Source organism: Leptonychotes weddellii, chromosome 12 (assembly GCF_054177405.1).
Source record: "Leptonychotes weddellii isolate Sample4059 chromosome 12, ASM5417740v2, whole genome shotgun sequence".
Taxonomy (NCBI): Eukaryota; Metazoa; Chordata; class Mammalia; order Carnivora; family Phocidae; genus Leptonychotes; species Leptonychotes weddellii.
Window position 1 is genome coordinate 63,928,272 of NC_138380.1, and position 26,592 is coordinate 63,954,863.

Here is a 26,592-nt window from a genome sequence, read left to right on the forward strand (position 1 = left end):
TGTCTGGTTTGGAAAAGGAAGTTAGACCTATCCTTTCTTCGAATTTTGAAAGATTTGCCAGGTGGAGGAGGACAAGTTCTTATAGCCGCAATGGGTAGAACCAGGAAATGCCTAGACCCAGACTTTAGTGACATCGGAACAAAATAATATCTCCTACAGTCTTGTCCGTGATTGGAATGGATTTTTTCAGGAGGAACACCTCTTCCTCCTCCATAGAATATATTTTGCCTTATATAGCTAAATAACTTTGTTTAAAACTTCCTTTTGATAAAATAATAAGCTACTTTCTGACAATAGAAGATAAAATGCTTCATTACAAACCACTTCTTTAAAATAGCAAATAAGCTTGGAATGGTCATCATCGACATCAATATCAGTTTTTCTATGCTGATTAGTGCTAACCCTTTTTGAAATATTGTTGGTGTCCAATGGTGATTTGTTAAATAGTTTTTGTCCAGTGACTGTCTCAGCAAATTCACAATTTAAAATTTTTCTATTTAACTTTCTAACAAATTGACATTAAGCAATGATGATTCTAATAGGTTTCTTGAAAACATCTTTTGCTTGAAAAATGTGTTTTTTCAGCCACTTGAAATAATTGTTGGAGTACATACAGGCAAATCTACAATTTTTAGTTTGAATCTTGTGTTTAGTTTGGTAGTACCTGTTTCAGTCATACAATAAAAAATTTTGAATTACACTTAAAAACTGCCAAAGATAAAAGAATTTTCATACTAGCCATTAGCATATTGATCGACTAACCAGAACTACTGATAGAAAATTATTTTAAATATTATCAGACCTCAGTGATATTTCAGACAAGTTTTTTTACATGAATTGTTTTCTTAGCCTTTAAAACAATAATAGTAGCCTCCAAATATTAGTATGTGATTCAGACTTCCACATTTCTGCTAAAACAAATAAACAAACAAAAAAAACCCCCCAGAAGTCATACATAAAAGGGTTATCCATTGGTGTGACAGCTCTTTACCTTTGCCAATGAAGAAAAATGCTTCAAAAATATTTTTCCCAAAAAATTATCAAAATTCAAAAATTTTTGAGGGTTCCAAATACACTGGTAAAATCTGTTTGCATATTATGCCAATTTGGGGTTACTATATGATCTCTGAGCCAATAAACACATTGCAGAGGTACTTTGGAGAACTAGGGAAAGTCTGAATAACTCAGATTAAATTTGGCAAGTGCATTCATTTTAACGTTCACTTGTTCATTATTTCTATTTTATTTTATTTAATTCAATTTTTTTTCTTCCAATTGTGTAGCAAATCAGATTCGAATTTTAATACTATCTTGCAGTCAACCAAATTAGTTATGATTCTTTGGGTCACTGAATGAAGTGTAGATAACTTTGCCGCAGGACTATGAAGCTTCATACAGAGCTTAGTAGCCCCGCAATAGCTTTGGAATCAAATAGACTAGACCTGGATTTGACCCCTGGCCTTTCTACTTGCTATCTGTGGAAGGGGAATTCACTTAACTTCTCTGACCCTCAGTTCCCTCATATGTACGATGGGAAGACCAATACCCATCTTAAAGGGCCATTATTCACGTTGAAGAAGACGATTCTGCAAAGTGCTTAGCACAACACCCGGCCCATAGCAAAGTAGAGATCTTTAATATGCCAATCCAGCCAAATCAGCAAATTTCACTATCACCTAAGAGTTGATTCAAGAAGTAAATGGTGAAGGCTAAATCTATAAATCCCTAATATGCCCTCTGTGGGATCAAGAGAAATGATTCAAATGAAATCTTTTTGAGAAGCATAAAAATGATTCCTTGATACATCCTTTAGTTTAGGACTTCTTTGTTTTATTGGACTTAACTATATGAAATTGCCAGTATTTGACCATCTGACCCACAAAAACTGCAGTTTCATACAGTCAACCTAATAAATATATATTGCATATAAATGAAGAAAAGTATGGTCTTGCCATTTTCACATAGTTCCTCTCTAAAATCAGAAACGTAAGGTTTGTTAAAAAATAGGAGGCACGGTATAGGTAGCACTTTTTAGTGCGATGGACCCGATATTAAATCCCAGCTGACCCACTCTCTAGTGACTTCGAACTCTATAGCCTCTCTCACTCCCTGCTTCCCGCATATAAAGTGGAGATAGCAACATCGGCTTTACATGGCTTTGCTGAAGATAAAATGAGACAACACATACTCTAACATCTTATAAAATGCATGATTCAGGGTAGTTTCCTTTGACCTATATTCACATTCAAGTTCTATAAAGTGATTAACTCTGTGGAATGGCTTTTAATAAAGCTTTATTTTTCCTTCTTGGTATTTTGAGACCACAACGTAATAACTGTTACGTTTCATTAACAGAAAAGGTTACAAAATACTGTGATGAGAACGGGGATTGGTATAAACATCCTGAGAACAATCGAACCTGGTCCAACTACACTATGTGTAATGCTTTCACTCCTGAGAAACTGAAGGTAGGTTCTATTTCACATTTCGGTATTGGGTGAGAATGCCATTATTTTTACATAGAAATGAATGCATAACTTTAAAATACCTGCTACCAAGAAGCCAACCTATTCTATAGAAGGAAATCAGATCATGCCTGTGAGTTCTAGGGACTCTGTGAAGTTAGCATTAGAGAAAATGACATTTTACTTCTTGGTTGGCACTTGGTATCAAAGAGTTCCATGAGAATCAGGCCATTCATAACGAGGGAAATAGTGTCCATGGAAGAGAGATGGGATTCCCCATGATGCCAGATATTAGGCAGCATTTCCAGGGACTCTCTAAGATCTCTCTTCTACCGGAAGAGTCCCAAAATTACAGATCTTTTCCCCCAAGTCACAAAGTGACAGTTGCCTCCTCTTCCCTGCCCCAAGACGCCCATTATAGTCTTACTATCCAGTCTTGAAGGAACCCTTAGAATCTGGCTTCTCATCTACCTATTGATACAGGTGTGGCAGTTTAGTCCATTCTGCTTTGTTGGTATTTGTGTCTTACCATCTGTTAAATATTCATAATATCATCTCTGCTCGGAAACATTTAAGCCAATGGGAAAAACCCAGATACCTACTCTCCAAGTGCATGAGAAATCTGAAAAAAATCACTAAGCGCACAATCAGCCTCCTCTCCCCACCGTGCTGGCAGAAACGGTCAGTCAGTATTTAACCACACAGGCTATCCCTGGGCAGCCCTGGTGCTACAACGGAAACCTATTGTTTCCTTCAAAGATAGGCCTGGATGCTAAGTTATTACTAAGGTGGAAGCTAAAAGCCCATCAGTGCTTCTGTTTGCTATAGAGCAGATTTAGGAGTATAGAAAATTTTCCTTTTGTTTAAAACAAAACAAGCAAGAACAAAAAGTAAACAAGACGAATAGGTAGCTTAGAGACCAGTTGACTAGAGACCAGAGGAATATCTTGTCACAGACACAGGCTGGGGGCACCAAATCCCGTCACCTCTTCACAAATTACTTAGTCACCCCCCTGAGAATCAGATGCATGTCTACATCCTAATGGAGAGCTATTTACTTAATAAGATCTGATGGAAATTACATGTCACCAAGCAAGGAATTTCTGAATGAGTCCTGATTATGATTTTACAGAAAAAAATTATAAACCTGTTACCTGAATTGTTACAAAGAGTGCAGATCCAAATAAATAATTCTTAGTGCTGCCATATTTGACCTCACTCTGGCCATGTCTGAGAAAATAGAAATAAAGTACTTTAAGAATAAATGTTCCCCTCCAAGAACCTAACATAATGATTGAAATTCTTTGCACAAATCTTCCAGCTATATATAGGCAAAAAAAAAAAAAAAAAAAGGTGGAGAAACCAACTTAGAATTTATTTAAAAAAAAAAAAAGAAGAAGCACTTCTCAGTCTTAAGAATGACACGAAGAATGGCAACTAAATTATGAGCTGTTGGTTTAATCTTACACATTTAGACAACTTTATTTCAGAAGAATAAATATTTTTTAAAGTATTCTGGAGGCAACTGAAAGAAAATGAATTAAGTTATATAAAGTTTTCTTAGAAATAAAATATACAGAGATAAAAATAAAATAGTGACAGAGGTTAGGGGCATGGCTTGCATATCCAAATAAAAAACAGTATTTTAAATGGCAAGGGGATCTATATGGTGAACTATTTAAAAGGAAGAACTCTTAGAAAGTGCCACTCCTGGTTTTGTCTAGTGGTGAAGTTAGAAAAGTAGCCAGAAAATGAATTGGTGGGAGAAAAGACAGGAGCTGAGTATTTGTTTTCTTGCAAAGATTCCTAAATACTTTCTAAGAAAGGGAGTATCAGCTATTTTGAAGTCTTTATCAGCTCTAGCTATAAATCCACTATTCCAACTTGGTCATCATTTCTGCAAGGATAAAAAGGGTGCTGTTAGGAGAGTAGTTTATCAGTGAAAGTGGCAAATAATATGTAAATGCCCCATCAAGTGGTACAACAGCCACAATTCAGGAGACGTTGATTAGTTCATTTTGAAATTCTAACGCCTAGAAAGGCAATATTTTTTTCTGTCCAGCATTAATGCACATCACCAAACAAAAGACTCTGCAGGCTCCAAGAGCCTTTTAGCAGAATCAGTGCTTCCATATCAGGCTCTTCACAAGGAAATTGACAAGAATCAAATGTTGAAGGGTAATGCTTTGTACATAAATGCCACAATTCTCCCAGGAATTAAAAAACCTCATAGAAATTATCCAACTTACCTACACTGCATTTGTACCATATGTTCTATTGATTATTAAGTGGTATCAGCTTTTGCTTTATGCTTTATGTGGTTTGAGTTTATATTATTAGGTGAATAGAAATTAAAAATTGTTTTGTCTTCCTGACTTAACATCTCGACCTTTATGATATGATACTAGTTATCTTGTGGTTAGTGTTTATCTAGATCATCTTTTCCCGTCCTTTTATATTCAGTATTTCTGCATCCCAGTAGTTAATAATGTTTCTTATAAGCAGCACATAATTGTTTTAAAAATCATTTAGTTTTGACCAAATTATTTTAGAGAAGAGGACTACTGAGATCCAGAGGGGGGAAGTGACTGACTTATGAGAGTCACACAAAGACTTAATGATTAGTACTCCAAGTAAAGAACAGCGCTGATGAATCCAGTCTTACGTTCTTCCCACCACATCATGCATATTCTAATATAACTGGTAATCTTATAATATTTAACCTGTTAACCCCAAATACTATGATTCAATATAATTTCTCTGAAACATTTGTTATAATTTTAGTAGATTTTTTTTAAAGGATGAGAACAGTTGTTGGTTTACACTGATATTAAAAATAGAAACTATTTTCCCTCCTCTATTATCATTTATTTGCCTGTTTATTTTTATAACTGTTTTGTTGTTGTTGTTGTTCCAGAATGCATACGTTCTGTACTACTTGGCTATCGTGGGCCATTCTTTGTCGATTTTCACCTTGGTGATTTCCCTGGGGATTTTCGTGTTTTTCAAGTAAGTACCCTCATAGCATCTGCTTTTTATTTTCTTCTTTAAGGTACTGAAATAAATGGCAAACTGCAAGAGTTAGGGGAAGGGTGGTCTTCTGCAAACCACAAGAGAAATGCAGCACTGGGAGTTATGAAGTAGCAAGGAAAATGAAATTAATTAAAACATGCTTTTTAATGCTATCTCTAAGGAAAATAAGATGGATTCAGATAATTTTCAAAGGTAATATGATTCTTCCCAAAATGAAACAGTCCTGTGAGCCCATAGGTACACTGTGTTAACATGTGAAAGGCTCCACTTACCATGGCTAAGGTTGCAGGAGGTACTGAGGAGAGGCTCCTCTTCCTTCTTTCACCCTCATCCTAAAATATGGAGGCCATGGCCAGAAGCTCAAATGCACCTTGTCTAATTACGAGTTTATCATAGGTGGATTTGGCTGGAAGAGAAGTGTGGCTAGTGAGCCCAGAATAGTGTTTAGCCATAGAAGGAAGGTAAGGCTCCCTTCTGGTCCTGACTCACTCAGCTGGGACCAAGGAGAATCTCTGGAAGAAGAGTTAAGTGTCAATGTTTTGCCCTTGCAAACTGAGCATCTTCAGCCACAGTTATCTTCTAACACTCTGAAGAGTAAAATCTCAATGAGGTTTCTATTCCGAGGCCATGTCTGTGCACTTGATTGCATTACCTATGGCAAAATGATTATGTTGGTATAAATATTGATTTTGAAATAACGGAGAATTTAAAACATTGAATCTGTTTTTTCAGGAATGACTTCATCATGCATGTGAGGTGTTAATGTATGTTAAATTCAGTCCTAGAAATGTCCTAAATTTAGTGTGATTTCTTTAAATCAAAGGCAGGAGGCACTACATTACCCTTTCATGAGAATTCTGACTAATGTCTATACTACTGGGCTGTCTCCTTCAACTAATATGTTCTTTAGTCGTGGTGGTATTATACAAATGGTCAAGAAAAGCTCCTTCATAGGCTCAGACTACAAATAATCCTCCACACTTTAAAGATGTGATAATGTAACTAAATATATAATGTAACTAAATATCCAGTGATTCATACATAGTATAACAGAATCTTAATTTGATTTTTGTTAAAATATTATCATGATACTACTAAAGAAAATTAAGCCAAGGGGAGAATCACCTGTAAGCACACCCTGAACACAACTACTATTATTATTTTTCCCTTGATCCTTTTTAATCTTTGTCTTCATCTTATACCATTATCGCATTAGGTCTATATCTTATATAGTCAAGGTTCTTACTCTGACCAAGCAATGTAACTGAATGCAATTTTTTCTTAACTGAATAATAATAAATAATAGTAAACAAATAAATAATAATTTAAATTAACATGAGCTCCTTCCATATATGGTTTAACTGGAGAAAGATAAACACAAAGCAACAGGATATAAGGGATTAATTCCTAGAATTAGAAGAGTATTTTCTATTATAATGATCAGAATGCATCAGAATAAACACATAGCATGATTAATCTTGGAATTTCTATTCATTTTTCAACTGCACTTGACCACGGTGAATAAATACATCATGATGGCTCCCATACAACTTTGATTAAAAAGTCTGTCACTAAAAGTCTAACCTTTAAAATTTTTAATATAGCCATTAAAAAAATTGAAAGGAAAAAATTGAAAGAAACAGCCCCCAAATTTGTAATGGTGCAGCTAATAAATGTATGCAGGAGTTTAAAGATAAAAAAAAGTCAAGCAGACATTTCTTAGTTCTTTATTTCTGCAGTCACTTAAATAAGTGATGAGATGTGAGAGCCAAATCAGCTAAGAAAATAAGAATATTCCTTCAACACTCATTTCTGTATGAAGCCACTGAAGATGTGTGTTTAAAAGTGCAGCACATAAGTAAAGTAAAATATTTCTCAACTCCAGTTAGACCCAGAACAAAATTAATCTGGTTGAACCCTTGAGAGAATTTGGGGGCAGATTGTCTAGAAAGCATCTAATTTTGTCCTTCTGTCTCTCAATTCCAAAAGCCTACCAAACAGCAACTTAAATCTTAGGAGGAAAATCAAGTCTTATTGATTTATAATCTGAATACGGTAATGGGAAGACAGAAACTGAAATAGTTTGTTCTCCAGAGTGCACACAACCGGAGATGGTTAGGATATGAAAAACACACATGCTGAGATCTAAAAGCAGTCACATCTGATTTTTATACTTGTTCTTAATTTTATCTTAAACCTACCCAAACTAAAAATATCAAGGGCATCCGTTTTCTTCAAATTAAAGTATGAAAAAAAAATTAAAGTATGCTTCTGAATCTTCAGATTTTTTTCTGTACATTTGCATTTCATAAATATTAAGAGTGAAAAAATAAAAAAGGTAATTCTGATCTATCACTGGGTTTTATCTTTTAATTACCAATATTTTCCCAGAATTGTTTTCAAATGCTCAACATCACCCTTAAAGTCTTTACTGCATATTACAATGGAAGCTTTTATGATTTATGTGCTTAAATGGTATCATCTGTGTGAAACCTGAGCAAAAATATAATCATCACTCCCTTGCTTAATTCTACATTCCCAGGCTTGAGTTTTTCTGCAAAATCTAATCAATTTCATAAAACTTTCATGAAACCAAAATGAGAAGTTACACCCAGCTCCACTTTTGAGACCTAATGCCCCATTCATAATCATCCCATTGAAATCTCACTCTCAACTCATAAAATGTGCCTTATAGGGTCTATAAAAAGGAATAACCCTGCAGGTGTCCCCCTCAAACCAGCAGGCTAAGAAAGCCTGCAGAGGAATTTAAAGTTACTAAATATATGGGAGGCTGTGGAACTGCCAATACTTTGCTGCTAAAAATCTAGGAAATTACTCATATATATACTCATTTTCTTTGCAGGAAAAAAATAGTTAGGAGCAACAATACAGAGAGGGATTAAATAGAAACATCAAATTTATTCAGCAAGACTCCTCACTACTAGATGCCAATAGTAAATGTCAACAAGAGAGTTAAGATGAAGATACCCTTAGGGAAGACTGTCTTGAGAAAGTCACATAAGTGGCCATTTATTTGTGTTTGTTCCCTGACCATTTAAGCAAGTTTGCAATTAAATTCACTTATCCCATCAGTTCCACTTAGAATGTATCAATTGACATTTCTGTGGAATCGTCCTAAATTACTAAAACATCTCACTGTTTTCTCTCAAGAAAGCACCACAATCGAACATTCATTAACATCCATTTTGACTACTTGATACTCATGCCTTACTGATTGTTAAATTTTGAATATTAATTACTCTTGCCTGAAAATGAATAGAGATGTACGTTGGAAGGCAGGGGGTGTCTTTATTGCCTTGCATTGTCTATGTTACATTACATTAGCCATACCAGCACAAAAGAAGGATTTCCACAGGGACCTCCAGAAGCAATACTGATTCCTCTCTACTCACGCAGTATGCCCTAGTATTCTCTGTCACATCCACATAGTGGATGGAGAGATAACACTTTATCTTGTACTTGTATAGTAGCCACTATTCTACATCTCTGGTTGCCTTCCTATTGCTCCAGAAAAACCACTAAATCAATGGCACCAAAGATAGCTAGCCTCCTTTCGCCCAACCCAACCCCTGACATGACTGGACACAAAAGATAACTCTCACTCACGTCTTAGCAAACTGTTCACTCATAGAACAGAAGTAATAGGAAAAGAAGCAAGAATTATGATTGAAAAGGAGTTCCTTAAGGATAAGGATTTTGTGCTAAATTCAAAGGTATGAAGTCTCTTGTCAGAGAGGAAAGATGTATAAGATATTGGGTTTCTAGGTAAAGGAAAGCTACAACTGCTTGTACCAGTCACAGCAGTTATACCAACGCGTATTTTTGCATGCACCAGTAAACTCAAAACAACCTTTACTTATTTTATTACTTGCTTCTTTCCTTATTTACTTTGAATGTGACTATTGAAACTACTTTGAATGTGACTTCGAAATGAATGTTCAATTTCAAAGTATTGAAAGTCACATTCAAAGAAATCCTTCTTTTGTGCTGGTATGGCTAATGTAATGTTAACAGAGACAATGCAAGGCAATAAAGACACCCCCTGCCTTCCAACATACATCTCTATTCATTTTACAGTCTTATAAAGAACTGAACACTGCTGTTCCTTATGCTGTGATATCAAACTGGTTTATGCAATCTGCAAAACTCAAGGCAAATATTCAATGCCTCCTCAACTACAAGCTCCCCCAAATCACACACATACATACATACATAGGCTCCCAATTACTTGAAACATTTTTTAGTGTGGAAGATTTACACCAGGTAAACTAAAACCATGAAAATAACATTTAGTTTTAGCCTTAAAATATGGCATCTTGAGATTCATACCTAAGTAAATCATTATCTCTTCCTCACATATGAGTGACACTTTGGTTGGGCCAAGACAGAAGTAGATTATGTTGTCTTATCCTGCTATTAGAGAATCTATAGTACTTGGGGTTCCCTGTCATTCAAAAAGGAAGCAATGTTCGGTCTATCTAAATACCTATTTCTTTTCATCAAGAGGAATGAAGTATAGCTAACATCAGGTTTGTGCTATTTTCTACTTAAGACATTTCAGATCTGACAGATCATGTTCATTCAAGCAACAAGACATTTGCACTGAGAACAACTGAATACCTAATTACTTATGTTAAGTTCAGTTAATCTCTTTAGCATCCTATACCTCTCCTTCAGAACAGTTATCCTAATAAGAATAAATAAACAATTATGTAGCATACAAGGTCCCTGTAAACAGAAGCTGTCTGTTTTGTTCACCCATATATCCCTAGCATCTACCAGAAGGTCTGAATCATACGGTAATGTGTGTTGGATTATTAAATGGGTACACAGTAATATGTGTTGGATTACTGAATGAATTTTAATAAACTTAAAGTACCTCTAACTTGCTTCAAAAAGCTGAGTGTAAATGTCATCAAGTAAGTGTAATAAAATTTTTTAAACTCAATAAGCAGAAATTATATTGAAACTTCAAGACACAGAAACTCATATTCTATACTAGTCATATTCTTCCTTTGGAGACTAACAGTTTATCTGGCTTTAAACCAGATAATTTTCTCATTATGTACATAATACTGCACTGGATATAGGTTTTCCCTACTGTTGAACAACAGCATAATGTCCAATATTAGTTAGCTAATACCTATAGCAAGAACTTGGCAAATGTTCAGTATGATACAAAGTATAAGGTATGAGACAATCTAGCATTTAATGTAATTTTCTGATGTACTGGAAACCTGTTTACTGGTCACAGCTTGAAGAAGAAAACCACTCTTATGTAAAGATTTTTAATTTAAAAACATGAGTATCAAACCCTGCAAGGCATCAGACACTCTTCTAGGTGGACAAAACAAATTCCTTTAGCACCCCCACTCTGGTGAGAAAAAAAGAGAAAATAAGAGTCAATAAACAGATAGATGTTATGTCAGGAGGTGGTGTTAAGAGCAAAACATAATAAAGCAGGGATAAAAGGGCCAGGGAGTAATAAGCTAGCAGCAGAGGAAGTATATTTTTGATTTACACACTAGATTGAGCATTAACCAGTCCTTTAAACTGATGTCGTACACCGGCAGATTATTGAACTCTACCTAGTTAAAAGAAAACCAGGCACGAGAATAGTGGCACTGTTTGATGCATTCATCCATACTCTTTTTTTTTTTTAAGTTTTTTTAATTTATTTATTTGACAGAGACACAGCAAGAGAGGGAACACAAGCAGGGGGAGCGGGAGAGGAGAAGCAGGCTTCCCGCTGAGCAGGGAGCCTGATGCAGGGCTGGATCCTAGGACCCTGGGATCATGACCTGAGCTGAAGGCAGACACTTAACGACTGAGCCACCCAGGCGCCCCCCTCCATACTCTTTAGTTCTGTATAATGTCAACTGTTGTTGGTTTAAGCCAGGCTGAATCCAATAATGAGACCACAGATATTTGCCCCCCAGTGAGAAGAACTATAAAATGCCGTATGACTCTATGGAAAATGGCAGGTCACAGGTTTAATGTAGCAGTTGGAATATTGAAGAGTTTATGCAATATAAATGGGTATGATGTTTCACATAAATAATTTTTTCTTTTTAAAGCCTTAAGTTTGCAACCTACTTTTAGAGTACTATTATAAAACCAATTAGGTTTGGTTTATTTAACAGAGCTTTCTGCTGCCAAAGAAAGTAGTACATGGATGTGTGTGTGCGTGTGTGTGTGTGTGTGTGTGTGTGTGGAAGTTCTTCTCTAAACCCTTCCTGGATATAAAGTTCTGCATTCTATCCCTACTCAACAAGTTGCAAATTTTAAAATATTCTGTATTAACAATTTATTAATGGTTTTACTTCCTGAAAGTTGAAAGATGTAGCTACAATAATCAAAATATGCTCTAACAGATGCCCTCATTACTGAAATCTACTTTTTACTACAGATAATTGCATTTTCTTTTGATTTGAAATTTAGGAAAGCATTGTAAATAAACCCAGACCATTCTCATACTTCATCTTTCCCCAGAATTCCCTTTTCAAAATTCCTGGAATCCTAACTTTCTTCCATGAAGATTTTTTAGGAATAGTTACTGTGATCAATCATTGGCATCATTGACTGAATGTTTTAAATTTTCACATTATGTTAAACCTTTTTTGACTGGATCAATTATGGTAAATGCAAGATTTTTGTTCATCAAGGATAATCATTCCAATTTTGTTGTAGCCATCCTGCAGGGCTCTCTCCATTTGCATCAAAAAGTGAAATAGAATATTCAAACTAATGTTTATTTATGTGCTCATTCACACAAATACATATGTACAAGCTTATGAAGTGGAGGAGCAAGGAATGAAAAATCCAACAAATTGTTTAGTATCCAAAAGGTGGGAAATGGCTATGCCAACAAGCAGCAGCACTTGGATGGGTTTCATCAGATGCAAACCACAATATGCCTCATAATGAGATCAAATATGAGCCTATTTAGAATTCTCTGACTGTGTCTCAGCTCCACCATCAGGAGGATGTGGAAAGGGAGAATCACAGAGTTGATTCTAGTTGGAATATGAGAAATAAGATGTTAGAAGAAATGGCAAAAGAGAAGAATGACAGAGACTTAATGAAGTCTGGGATGGGTCGGGGACACAAATTCAGTACTTTGTCAAGGGCAGCCTTGGTTCTGACTTCATGCTCTGTTATCCCATTTGCCACATGATTTCTGCCTGGTTACATCAATGAATATTCAACTTTTCATCTGAAGCACACTCCAAACCCTAATGGTTTCTCTTGTAAGAGTCCTTCTCTTAATTAATTTCACGACATTTGTTATAATTAAAAGTGATTTTATCACTCACTCTTTCAGTTATTGTATGAAGTCACCCTGAGGACTGAAAACTATGAGCTACCGTGACTGGAAAACTGTTTGTAAAAATCAGGCAGTAAAGTGGTAATGAGTCTTAAAGATGGGACCAGCCTCACTTATTCCTATAGGTCTCTCACTGATTGCTAAAGGAAATATTACAAATATTACCAAAATATTTTTTTTCCAGGTCCTTCCACATTTTGGCACTGGTTAATGCTTTCTGTTACATTTTCTTCCAGGAGCCTTGGCTGCCAGAGGGTGACTCTGCACAAGAACATGTTTCTGACTTACATTCTGAATTCTATGATTATCATCATCCACCTGGTTGAAGTCGTACCCAATGGAGAGCTTGTGAGAAGGGATCCGGTAAGCATTGCATGACTTGCTTGTGATTTACTCTTAAAGACATAGTCCCCATAAATAGTGAACATGCTGCTGTTGTCTGACTTAAACAGCTATTTACATGTGTGATCGGATTTACTTTTACAGTGGAATTTTGCATAAGGCATGGTGTGTCATTTCTATACAGGTATCGGAAGTAATTGCTATATGCAGTAGTAATGGGTTGGGAATAATTCAATCATAACCAAATAAGAATTATACAACAAATCATGACTTTTTACTACTACTCAAAAAATGTATTCACATCTATGGGAAATTTACTGAGCACATCTTGTGAACATAGGCAGTACGAGGTGTACTAAGGCAGTGCCTCAGTGTGTCACTAATGGGTTACAGGTAAGCCTACATAGGAATGCCCTTAGCGTCCTGGCACTGGACTGGGCTTGTGCCAGTCAACTGAGCTATGAGTAGCTATGCATTTACTCTGGTAAGCCATATAAATACTGTCTTGAGTTGAAAAAGATTTAAATACCCCGAGCTCACTCACTCTCATCTCCCAGTCTCTGCTGATGATCCCCATTAACTTAGCTTAGCCATAAATCAGAGGGCAAGGAAACCCTGATGGAGATGTACAGATGGGTTTCTCTGGGCCCAGGGTGGTGGGAGCAGGGTGGAGAGTGCATTTGAAAGCACAAACAGAAGCTATCTAGCACACAGTGAATGACCAAGGGATATTTTCATTTGTGTTTCTCTGCTTAACTATGTTATGCAAGCATCTGTAGATAGCCTCATCTTTCAAAACTGGCATTTGACAGCTCTGCCAACCCAAAGACAAAAATGCGTGAAATCTGCCCAGAGCATGCATCCTGCGTGACAGTGGCATGGCATGGGAAAGCAGCTTAATTTGGCTTCTAATGAATCCACAGTGTTAATAATTTTTGCAGTGTGAATATATCCAGAAGGATATTATGGGTCATCTTCTAAAACCATGGCATCTATTATCTGAGACAGTCTTATCTTACCTGCAGAATGTGATCCAATGCGTTTATCTTGATGAGTTTTCTTTTTTAATGTCAACTGATTTTAATAAAAATAATTTCATTTCATCTAGTCTTCCCAAGACCCCAGCAAAGAATGGATATTATTCCTATTATTAACTGAGAAAACTGAGGATCAGTGAAGGGACAGGTCCTCTGTACTGTGGTTATTTAGGGGTGGGATTCAAACCCAGACATGTCTCACTCAGAAGCCCACCCTCTCTTCTATATACCACATTGTGCCCTTGCTTTATTTCCTTAGGAAGATGTGTTCTTAAAGAAATGGGCTCAATCAAAAAAAAAGAAATCTTGCCATTTGTAACAATGTGGATGGAACTAGAGAGTATTATGCTAAGCGAAATAAGTTAATCAGAGAAAGACAATTATCATATGATCTCACTCATATGTGGAATTTAAGAAACAAAACAGAGGATCATAGGGGAAGAGAGGATAAATAAAACAAGATGAAATCAGAGAGGGAGACAAACCATAAGAGACTCTTAATCATAGGAAACAAACTGAGGGTTGCTAGAGGGGGGCTGGGTGGGGGGATTGGGTAACTGGGTGATGGACATTAAGGAGGGCACGTGATGTAATGAATACTGGGTATTATATAAGACTGATGAATCACTGACCTCTACCTCTGAAACCAATAATACATGTTAGTTGAATTTAAATTTTTAAAAAAGTAAAAAAAAAGAAAGAAAGAAATGGGCTGAACCATTCCAAAGTGGCAATTGTCCATATTTGGATACATACATTAGGGAAGCTGACTCCTATTAAGTGGTAGAAGCAATTAACTAAGCATTTCTCAGCAGAAAAGACTCAAATTTTTGGTTTCCCATATCCCATTAAGTGTGGAAATCCTTAAAAAGCTACTACTGTATGGAGGAGGCCAGGAAATGGCACTTTAGTCATTAAAGAATCAATGCAGTGCTCAGTCACAGTATAAAGTATTGTAAATTCTTGAGTAGGTTCTCTCCCATCACTCTTGTGGGGGTATCATACCCACGTGTCATTCCATCAGCCCACTCTCTAGAGGCTTGTAGGGTGAAGGGGGCTTCTCTTCCATTGCAAGACCATACCAAACCTACTATCTTCCCTAATAGTCTAAATTCAGGATTTCTCTGGATTTGCTATTGAAATACAGAAGCCATTTAACCTTATCCATCAACAAGAAAAATAAAAACTGCCCTGTTTACTTCCAAGAGCTTGTCCTGGAGTCCCAAAAGAAGCATAAAGCTTTTAAAAATTCCCAAGGGCACAATATTGCAAATGATTGCTCACAGCGTTGCTGCTAACTCTTGCCCTATAACTAACGCCCTTGGTCTCTGCACTTGGCTTCCCTAACTCATCCATTAGTCGACTCATTGCTCTTAACAGTCTCATGAGTTATCATCACTGGATGTTTTCACGTTCATAGGACACTTTAGGGGCAGACGTGCCTATATACTTTGCCAGTCACCATGCACAGACTGCCTCCTAGCCACCACCAGTTCAACCCTGCTCTGCCTTGCAGCTTCTCTATTGCCTGGAAACCTATACTAAAGCCTCTAAGCAGATGTCTAGGGACCCAGTTCAACTACTATGCAGCTGATCTCCTGGGAGAATGTAAGTGTGAGCATAGAGGAGCCAGAGAAATTAACAGGAAGCTTTCTTATGGAGGAGTGAGGGTGGCTCTGTTGCACACATTAGGCACTCTCAAAGTGATCTAAGTTTGAAAATCAGGAAAGAAGCTTATCTTTATGGCATGACTAGGACGTGGTTCTGCCAATCAATATATTGTTAACCTAACAGACTTATTACTTTTAGCTATCCAAGAACACACTTCCTAGGGAAAAATTGTAAAATCTTGAAAGGTAGAATTTAATCCAATCAATCAAGTGTTTATTGAGTGCCCCAAACTCAAATTTTAGGCTTTAAGCTGAACTGAATTCATAGAATTTGGGAAACATAGCTATTTATGACAATCCCTAGAAATGGATCACACCTCATGTGGAAACGGTTTCCTATGTCTCGCAACCATACATGGGGGGTTCAGCCCTTTGTTTACCTATTTCCAAGTGTTTGCAAGATTTTTTTTAACGGAAAACAAAGGAGCAAAAAGACTGTGTGCCTGAAAGAGAAGCCTCATTCCTCTGAGGACAGACCAAATGAGAATACACCACCAATAATAAGCCACTGACAGTGGGAAACAGGGAACGGTCATAATGTGTGAACACCCTGTGCCCTCTTTCACATTTCCAAAAGTCTTTTTATTCCGTAAGACAAAATTTGGAAATTTGCACCTTTTACCAAATACGTATAAATAGTGTCGGCTAAAAAGAAATGGCTCCAGTGACAAAAATTAAATCATGTTTGTAAGCTGTGAAGCGTAATGCACTTGGCCCCCCAAAACTAGGTCATTTGTGTTTAGTATGTTTTCTATTTGCAACAGTTATTGTTTTCCAGCGAGATCTTACTAAATCTCTTCTCTAACTCTCCGTATGCAAACAACACAGGGCTGCTCTGTCTAAGCAAAGTTAGTTCAAGAAAGGGCAAGAAAGAACCCTCAAGTAGGACATGTCTTATATGTTATTCATCCTTGAAACTGCTTATTTCCAAAAGAGACACAATCTTGAAATCTGTGTTGTAGCTCACCTTGAAAATACATATTCTGTTATGAATGAGTTCATAGAAGCCCAATTTATTAAGTATCGTTTCCCATCCAGAAGACTCTGAAAGTGAACTGCAGTTGAAACTATAAATTCAGGCATCAAGAAAGGAGAAATTTTCCCTGTTGTAATATATTTAAATTTATAGGGGATAAACAAGAAGTAGGAAAAGTTTAAGTAGGAAATCCCCATCTTTCCTAAGAGTAAAGTTCTCTACCTCTAAAGAGACAGACAAAATAACATCTCAACACTGAGAATCAGGTCATCAATATATTACTAAGTCACATGGAAAATTATATATTTAAAATTTACTTTAAATGAATTATTTGAAATATTGCATTTTTCTTGAAAAAGTGACATTCCAGAAAACTTAGATTAAGGTTCTCCATAGCCAAGAAGAGTGGAGATGATAAAGAAAAACCCAAGAAAAGGCCAAAAAATAAAAAAAAACCCACAGCAAATTTTTGAAAAAGGGTAGTTATTGGACATTGTCAATTACAAATATCGATTGAAATTACAACTAACAAAAAATATATAACTGAGGCCATAAATTAAAGCATATTTATCAGCATTCCATTTACCTGTGATTCAGGTATGTGTCTCCTTTAAAAAATATATATATATATTTTTATTTTTATATATATATTTTATTTTTATATATATATATATATATTTTTAAGACACTTTTTCTCTTAAGCAAACTAAAGGCAGAGTTGTGGATTATTTTTTCATTTTGACCCAGTTCTTAGGTCACTGAATCAGCAGTTAAGAGGCAAAAAGATTTTCCTTCCCAGTGCCCAAGGGAATATATTAAAAAGAAAGTTATTTCTTGTAAAAGGAGGCTGCATCATCCCAAATGCTGTTGCACTGCTTCTATAAGAGTTTATTTAGTTGGGGGCAAAAGAAAACAATGTTCTCACTCCTCAGTAGGGAATCCCCATGGGTTTGTGGTCCTTTTCCCATCAAAGTAGCTAGTTTCTTCCCTTGGAAGTTTTTTAGATAGGCAGAGTCTCTCCTGTAAAACCAAGGGTGAGAATTTCATTCCTTGATATTCTTTTTTAAAAAGTTAAACTCAAAATAACTCATGGCATAAATAAGGGCTGAATAGAGCCTCAGTTTATTGAGTGATGTGAAAATTGCCCATTGTCATTTGTGTCATTTGAGCATTTCATTTCCATAATATCTAAAATTTCATTTTCTTGTTCTATCTGCTTATTTGATGATCTTCATGTAGAGAGTCAGGAGGCAGAATTAAAAGCATTGTTCTTACTGAATCTAAAGGAAGCTGGCAGCATATTTGTCATTTTCTAGAAAGAAATATCTCTCTGCACTTTTTCTCTAGGTCTAAAAGGGACAATACAGGCAGATTAGTTTTTACTGGGAACCTGGGCACTTTGCACTTCAAAAGCCAAAATAATCCAGTCACATTTTCTGTAGCCTCTTATATAAGTAAAGTCAAATGAGCCCCAAGTTGTGAAAAACAAAGTGAATTTCTTCTAATTCTAATTTGTTCGGGACAGATGAGCCACCAGACTGTCAGAACTTCATCCTAGTCACAGGAAGATCAGTTTGGAATGGATGCCCAGAACTGAGACACCAGGGATAGATGAAACCCAGGGTTGGAAACTGGGTTTCATCTCATACTCAGCCCAGAGGAGGCTGGTGCAAGGGAGGGCATCTCAGTGTGAGAGACGTGACAGGGACAGCAGAGTTTTTGAGATGAGAGAGATCAATGCAGGTAAAAATATGTTGGAATTATCCACTTTAGTAGCTTATGGAAGAAATTAGACTGAGGATGAAAAAGTATGATGGATTTGAGGGACAATGCAGAGAGAATGATGGTAAGGAAATATCCTACTCTGGTCATTTATGCCATTTCACTTTACTTATTCGTCAAAACCAATAAATGGTATTTTAACCAAGATCATATGGTGCAGAAAAGTATGGAGGATTTCTTTATTTCCTTTAAAATGTATTATTTATAATTGGCCATTTTCCCATATGGATTTGATGAATTTTTTCCTAAAATGGCTATAAAACATCAACCCAACCTGTAGTTTCTCTCATCTGGCCAATCTGGGTGGTTCCTCAGCACAGGAAATCAGTGTCTTACAAATGGTACCTTGTGAGACGGTTTATGTAGTGAGGCTTCGTGTCAACATTTGCAGCTAGGCTATCATGAATTTCTTATAGATTTGTTTTCATTCTCAAAAAGCTTCTACTTGAGATAGAAGGAATTTTGTACTCTCCCTTGGTGGTACATTCTGTTGGTTCATTGCTAGAAAGCCATGGACCAAGTCAGTCTGATATTTGCTGTGCTTAGCTGGATTGCTCCAAATACTATAGCATTGATCCTACTGATCTTACGGGCTCTCAAATCCTTAGCTCTTATACTTACTTACAGATCATTCTGCAATGTTAAGCAATGTACTTAACCTCACTTTGCTAATGTGTAAAGAGCAGATGATAATAGCACCTTCCTCATAGAGTCGTTTGTGAGGGTTAAATGAACTGATACACTTAAAAATCTTCAAAACACTGGCACATAACAACTCTCAAATGTTAGCTATTATTATTTATATTATAGTCGCTACCATTGTCGTTAGGCCTTAAGCACTTGCCATTTTCCCATGGTGGCACCTGGTTTCATTTCTGCGTTAAACAGCATAGATTTGGAAACTTCAGAGCATTTGTAAAACAAACAAACAAACAAACAAAAAACTGCTTAAATCCAAAAGGGACTAAGTGTAAAAACAGAATGCAGAGAATACTCAGAGGTTAGTAAATAGGAAATCACCAAAAGGGCAGTGGTCTGATAAAATAAAACTAAGTCAAGCATGGCTTGAGAACCTCTAGTGAAGAGTGACATAATATCCTCATTATACCATATAGAGAAAGACCCTTGAGCATAGCAAGCTGTTAATTGTATTCCCGTGTTGCATTCCTAACAGGCTTTTTTTCCATCATGTGTGTATCCTGCTTTTCTGTTTACTGTGGCTTTGTTTTCAGAACACTTCCAGAGAGCTTCCTTTGCCAATTTGTAGATCATCCTCCAACATTCTTATCTTAGATGGGACTTTTATCTCCAGTGCATTTTTTCCCCCTAAACACACCAAATCCCAACTACCGTTCCATAGACTCAAGCTCATTTTCTCTGAGGCTTTATCAGAAATCAGCTCAGGATTGCATGACAGATTCACATTTAATTGAAAATGTTACATCCTTAAATTCCTCTGGAGAAACACTGCAGTACTTCCTTACAAAGTTATTTAATGCTGACTTTCTGACTGGGGGATTTTTGTCCTTCATTCAGCTAGCTTTAAAGACTGTACAAGTTGACAGTTTTCGAGTTGATATGAGTGCCTTTTGCTCCTTCATTTATCAACTGCACTGGCATCTTGACAAAAAGTACTGTAATTCCTTCTCATGAGGTTTTAGTATACATGTGCATCAAAGTCAGGACTTTCCCCACTGCATTGTGAGTCTACTGGAACATAGATAATTAGGATTATCAGCACTGGAAGGCCAGCGAGTAACCAAAACAGGAATCAGGTACTGAGGAAGTTCCTTCTATACCCTAAACCCATTCAGGGTGGCCCATGGACCAACAGCATCAGGATCCCCAGGTGCTCCCTAGAAATGCAGAATCTCAGGTCCCATGTTAGACCTTCTGAATCATGATCTCTACTACTGGGGCCCAAGAACCTGTGTTTTAACAGGCTCTGCCAGTGATTTTGATGCATCCTAAAATTTGAGAAAATCAGCCCCATAGGAAGATAATTACTGTAGACGCCTTTGTTATTTACATTTGAACTGGACATATTTGGAGGGATGCATTTTAAAATGCTTTCAGGAACTCAGACTCCTGTAAGTAAGCCATAGCCACCCCTTTTAGAATTTAATATCAAAAAGTAGATTAGGGGCGCCTTGGTGGTACAAGTTGGTTGAGCATCCAACTCTTGGTTTTGGCTCCGGTCGTGATCTCAGGGTGTGGATCGAACCTCACATAGGGCTCCACGCTCAGCACAGAGTCTGCTTGAGATTCTCTCTCTCTCTGCCATCTCCCTTCTAAAATAAATAAATAAATCTTTTTTAAAAAGGAGTAGATTAAAGGGCATTTTCAACCTTGTAAGATGTATGAAGGGATGGAGAGGAAAAGTTGAGCAATATTCCTTTTTAGTTCTCCATGTATCAAAATAACCCTCTCACTTCAATAGAAGAGAGCTGGGGAAATTACCAACCTAATTGGATGTCAGTCTCATTTAATCCATCCTCCCTGATAGACAAACAAAACGTTTGCCCACAAATTCACGGTGTTGTTTACTCCAGTTCCAAATAATTCGGGGAAGATCATGGAGATGCAGCCTCCATTTCCCAAAAGTTTGTGCCCACACAAGACAGAATGATCTGCACATCACATGGATACAGGAGGCAGAACAAGCCAGAGCCATAGTGCTGGCTGGTGCCTTGTTGACATTCATACATATGTTGGCCAGCTTTTCCTGGAACATTCACAGAAGAACAAAAACGTGATTTCCAGGAACTTATCAGACTCCAACAAAATCGACTAGAAGATCAGAATCCTTTTCGTTTTGGCTTTTAGTTGTGATTAACCTACCTCTCTCCCACAAGGATTTTCTTCTCTAATTTTTACTCACTACTCCTCCCCATCTCCTAGTTCTTCTGGATGGTTGCATACCAGTTTTCACCTGTAACCAATCCTGGCGGTCTGTGTGGAAGTGACTAGAGTGTGGACAAAGTTCTAATCCGAGCAGTCATTCACAGGAGACTGCATTGCCCCTACAGGCCTGACTGCTTTTTCCAAAGGAAACCCCACATTGACTCTGAAAGTATAAAATACCTCTTCTGTTGTACCTGGGCCCAGTATGGCATGTTTCCCTAAAGAAACCGGAAGAAGCCCTTTCCAGCATTTTCTGATTCACACAACATCCTGAGACACCTGAGAATGACACAAAATACTTCTCTGGAGGAGCACTATCGCAGCTCCCCAAAAGTTCTAAAGAGAAAAGTAATCAAAAATCTCCTGGAAAAAAGTAATCAAAAATCTCCCTTACAGGAAGATAGAGACCTTGAGGATTTAGAAATAAAAACACCCCAGAAAAGAAAATTTACACTCCTGTGACTACAGCAAGGTAAATGCTAATCTGAAAAGCAGACGTATGATAGGCAGGAAAAACCTAGGATGAAAACAAGAAGGTGAAAATCTTCACTGAAACCTGAAATTTGAGGGCATGAGGCACCAGGCCAGATGTAAGTTACCTTTGAAATAAATATATCACATTCCAGAGAAACATTCTCATTTCTCCCTCTAAACTCTGCACATTTGGAATGCAGTTCAGGGGTTGATATGTTGGGGAAACAGATGACATTCCTAACAGCATGAAATAATCAGTCACCTAATAAAGAAATTGATTTAAAGAATATAAAGTTCTGGGGCGCTTGGGTGGCTCAGTTGGTTAAGCAGCTGCCTTCAGCTCAGGTCATGATCTCAGGGTCCTGGGATCAAGCCCCACTTTGGGCTCTCTGCTCAGCAGGGAGTCTGCTTCTCCCTCTGACCCTCCCCCCTCTTGTGCTCTCTCTCTCAGATAAATAAAAAATCTTTAAAAAATAATATAAAGTTTTGCTTATAAATTTACAAATTATTCTCCTTAAAATGAAGGCCTAAACAGAGAAGCAGAATTGTGGATTTGTGCACTAGGGGTGTTGGGCATTATTAACATTTGCCTATAAAAATAACATTCTCAGATAATCAAAATTATCCTCCAAAATTCCTTAAATCATCTATCAAGTACAATATACATTCCTGTACAGAAATACTTAGGCACACAAAAGTTTGAGGATACTTTGGGTTATTTTTCTGGGCAACTTTCTCTGCTGGGAATGCTGAGTTCCTTGCTTTCAAATAGCTTCCAGAATGATAAGGGACCACTTACAAAAGGGAGAAAATGGTAGTGATAAATAACATCACTAATTTTTTGCTAAGTCTTTTTGGAAACTTTCTAAAACTGATATTGTTTTGGAAACTTTGTAAAACTGATATTGTTTTGGAAACTTTGTAAAACTGATATTGTTTTAGAAAAGAAAAGCAATAGAAAAGACAAAAAAAGTGAGTCCTTGGCTCTAAAAATGTAAAATAATTTACCTTCCTTTGATTATATGTCAAAATACTCAGATACCTCATTCTCCCATAACATGTCTCAAGACAATTCACAACCTCAAATAATTAAGTAAGGGAAATAAAACTCTTCTCAGCATCCCTCATCTCATCAAATCTAGTATCTCCCATTTTGTTTTGGTCTTATAACTGGGTTCAATAGTGTTTCTAATGAATGAGAAATAAACACACACTTCCCATCATATTACAGAGAATGGGAACACTTGTAAACTTTTTCATGTAAAACCAAAAGCTAATCATGAAAACCCTTCTCCAATAATAATACTTTAGAATGATCCTGAAATCAAAATTCCTTCTCACAGATCAGGGGCAGACTGATGAAGGGCCCTAAAGTAGGACCTTTTTCAATCATTGGAGAGCATGTTTTCTCTGGATTTTCTGTTTTCTAAACAAGTGCTATTTGGAATGATGGGGTGGGGAGAAGAGATACTGAGTATATTTGACTCACACAAAAGCTTGTTTTCTTTTAATTGAAATGATAAGGGAAGCAGCAAAAGACATACTTTTAAATAGGTCTCATATAAAGATGGCCATTGGAGAAAAATGTTTCAATTGCATACATAAATAGTACTTCAATAGAGAGCATCCATCTTCCTGTCACATGCCGTTGAATTCAGCTGATAAATAAGTCTTTCATCTCTCCTTTATGAGAAAAAAAGTGATTATGGATTTTACATGTAATAAACTCAAAGGCCTTGAAAAGTTCTGGATGATTTGCATGCAGTGTAAATAATTGAAAAATGTGAACCATTGTGACAGAGTAAAAAGTAGGTATATTATCAAAATTAAACTACCAGGTTTATAGGTGACTATAGTTTTAAATATGTTATTTAACCATTATTTCAAGACTGGGAATGTTTTAAGATAAACTGCAGGGCTCCTGGGTGGCTCAGTTGGTTAAGCGACTGCCTTCAGCTCAGGTCATGATCCCAGTGTCCTGGGATCGAGTCTCGCATCGGGCTCCCTGCTCAGCAGGGAGTCTGCTTCTCCCTCTGAGCCTAGCCCCTCTTGTGCTCTCTCTTTCTCAAAAAAAAAAAAAAAAGAGAAATTGCAAATCATGAAGATTGGAAGTGTTTTCAGAAAGAAGAATTTGTATGCTCAGCTTGAAGACCGTTGTGCAAAGAGAAGGAACTGCTTTAGCAGGGCTACAGGGCATAAATGACAGGGAATTGTTGGCCTTCTAAAGGTGCCAAAACTTAGAAGAACATGGCAGAGACTCAGGAGGGCACCCCTGCCGGGCATCCTGCCCAGCACTGTAAGTTTTTTATTGATGTCAATAGCCTGACCCCTTCAGGCATTTGCAAGAACCATAGGTCTGTTAGAAAAAAAGGACCCTGGAATTTATTTGTCCAATCTTGATTAAGCAGCTCTTGTTTGGATACTTGAGAAATAATCAAATTAGGTATCAAAATGTTTTCAGTGAACAACATTATAAGCACTACCCAAAGCCATGTTCATTTAGATTTAATTGGCACCTACTGCTCACCTATTGTATAAATATTACTGGGTTTAAATCCTGAGGGTCAAGATAGGAGAAACAGCAGAGACAAAAAGATGATCAGGGAGACACATATTTAACAGCAATTACATGTTCACTCAATGTGTAATCTAAATGTCCATTAAGTAAAATGTAATAAATTAACCTGGTAAATTTAACCAATATAGACCACAAATCTTTCTTATTCATGGTTTTCAAAAATGTCTTTTCCTTCAAGCAAAGTATCTAGAGATTGACTTATCGATTCTTCTTCCCTGGCTCAAGAAAATATGACTTTGCACCCTTTCTTCTGTGTTAGGGTGCCAGTTGAAATCCACTGTTCTACAAAGTCAGGCCATATTGTAGGGGGAAAGATTATAGTCCATGTTATAGATTTGGGTTATGGAATGTGTGTATGTTCATGTTTAAATTGTACCTTGACTAATGCACTTTCTAAAAGTCTTGCCATAGATTTCTCAGATCTGAAATCTTAAGGCAGCTGTATTATCCTCGAATGTTGTATAATAAATAATGAAGAAAAAGATGAGAAATTATTTAACAAAGCTAAATGTTCTGTAAATTCAGTAGAAAAATTCATTTCTTATTAACCCTGAACAGCTGACTTAAAACTTCAGGCAAGACTGGTGTCAAGTATTAATTTTTCTGAAAAGCAAAAACAATAAAAAGAATTACCACATTAAAAAAAAAAAAACATTTTTAGAAGCTTTAGGGAAACATAAATAATCATGCTTAGTCACTGGAAATCACTCTGAACTTAGAGCAAACTTTAAACTTTCTACTTTAAAACATGACAAACCTAGCAGCTTTGACTTGACAGAATTAATATGGAAGCCGAACCTATTCACCTGATATTCCATTTTACCAATGAAAGGGAGAAATTGCAAGTATTTTTTGTAAAAGAGAAGAGTTTTTGGTCACATACAAAATGTATTATGTGAATGAAGTATGCACTGGCTTGGCCCTTGCCAAAAATTTCCACTGTAGAAAGCTTACCTTTGGCAGCACTTCTCTGGGCCTTCAAGACTCTTAAGTTTCTTGGGAGTACAGTTGGTGTTTGACCACTTTAATCTTCCAGCCTAATGCCTGCATCCAGTATAAGATTAATAAGTATTTGTTATGCCACATTCCACATCTGTGTTTCCTATGGTTCTCCGTCCCCATTCCTTTTTAAGTTCTTCAATCCTTCCACTCTAAGGTTTCTAAGAATGATAGGATTAAATGTGTAATCCTTTCCAGAGGTATGGCATTTTAATAAGGAAAACAGTCTTAAGCTAAAGAAATGAAATTATGTGGCATTTCAGACATTATGAAGATGGTGGAGTGAGTTCTGGGAGGCAAGATGGTATTCTCTAGCTCCCTTTCAGACCTGGTAACATACCCATAGGGCAAATGGTACCAAGAATGGTTCATTGTAGATTCTTCAATGGCTTAAAGGTAGGATATAGGCTGTGACCTACTGTTGCCTGCATTGCTTCCATAGATCAGTGCTGATTTCCTTTCTACTTCTCATCCCAAAATCCCTCTCTTGTCCCCAGTACAACATAGGAACACCTCAAAACATTGACCACCTGTTCTAAGGTTGGTCTTTTCTAAAAAAACAAAAAATTCCAAAGCAGTTTTCATATGGAGGTACTCTTTCCCCCACTGAATTTTTTTTTAAAGATTTATTTATTCAATAAATGGTGCTGGGAAAATTGGACAGCCACATGCAGAAGAATGAAACTCGACCATTCTCTAACACCATTCACAAAGATAAAGTCAAAGTGGATGAAAGACCTCAATGTGAGACAGGAATCCATCAAAATCCTAGAGGAGAACATAGCCAGTAACCTCTTTGACATCGCCCACAGCAACTTCTTTCAAGATACATCTCCAAAAGCTAGTGAAACAAAAGCAAAAATGAACTTTTGGGACTTCATCAAGATAAAAAGCTTCTGCACAGCAAAGGAAACAGTCAACAAAACAAAGAGGCAACCCACAGAATGGGAGAAGATATTTGCAAATGACACTACAGATAAAGGG

The 26,592-nt window shown here is 36.8% G+C and overlaps 1 protein-coding gene and 1 long non-coding RNA gene across 2 annotated transcripts in view; one reads left to right on the plus strand and one right to left on the minus strand.

Moving 5' to 3' along the window:
* The window catches only part of LOC145716565 (uncharacterized), a 102,201-nt gene that overhangs the window by 40,958 nt on the left and 34,651 nt on the right, over positions 1-26,592 (minus strand). The window lies entirely within an intron of this gene.
* The window catches only part of CALCR (calcitonin receptor), a 48,313-nt gene that overhangs the window by 9,520 nt on the left and 12,201 nt on the right, over positions 1-26,592 (plus strand). Inside the window, exons 5-7 of the mRNA XM_081800873.1 lie at positions 2,356-2,468; positions 5,383-5,474; positions 13,083-13,209. Coding sequence (XP_081656999.1) covers positions 2,356-2,468; positions 5,383-5,474; positions 13,083-13,209 — 332 coding nt within the window. The remainder of the gene's footprint in view (positions 1-2,355; positions 2,469-5,382; positions 5,475-13,082; positions 13,210-26,592) is intronic.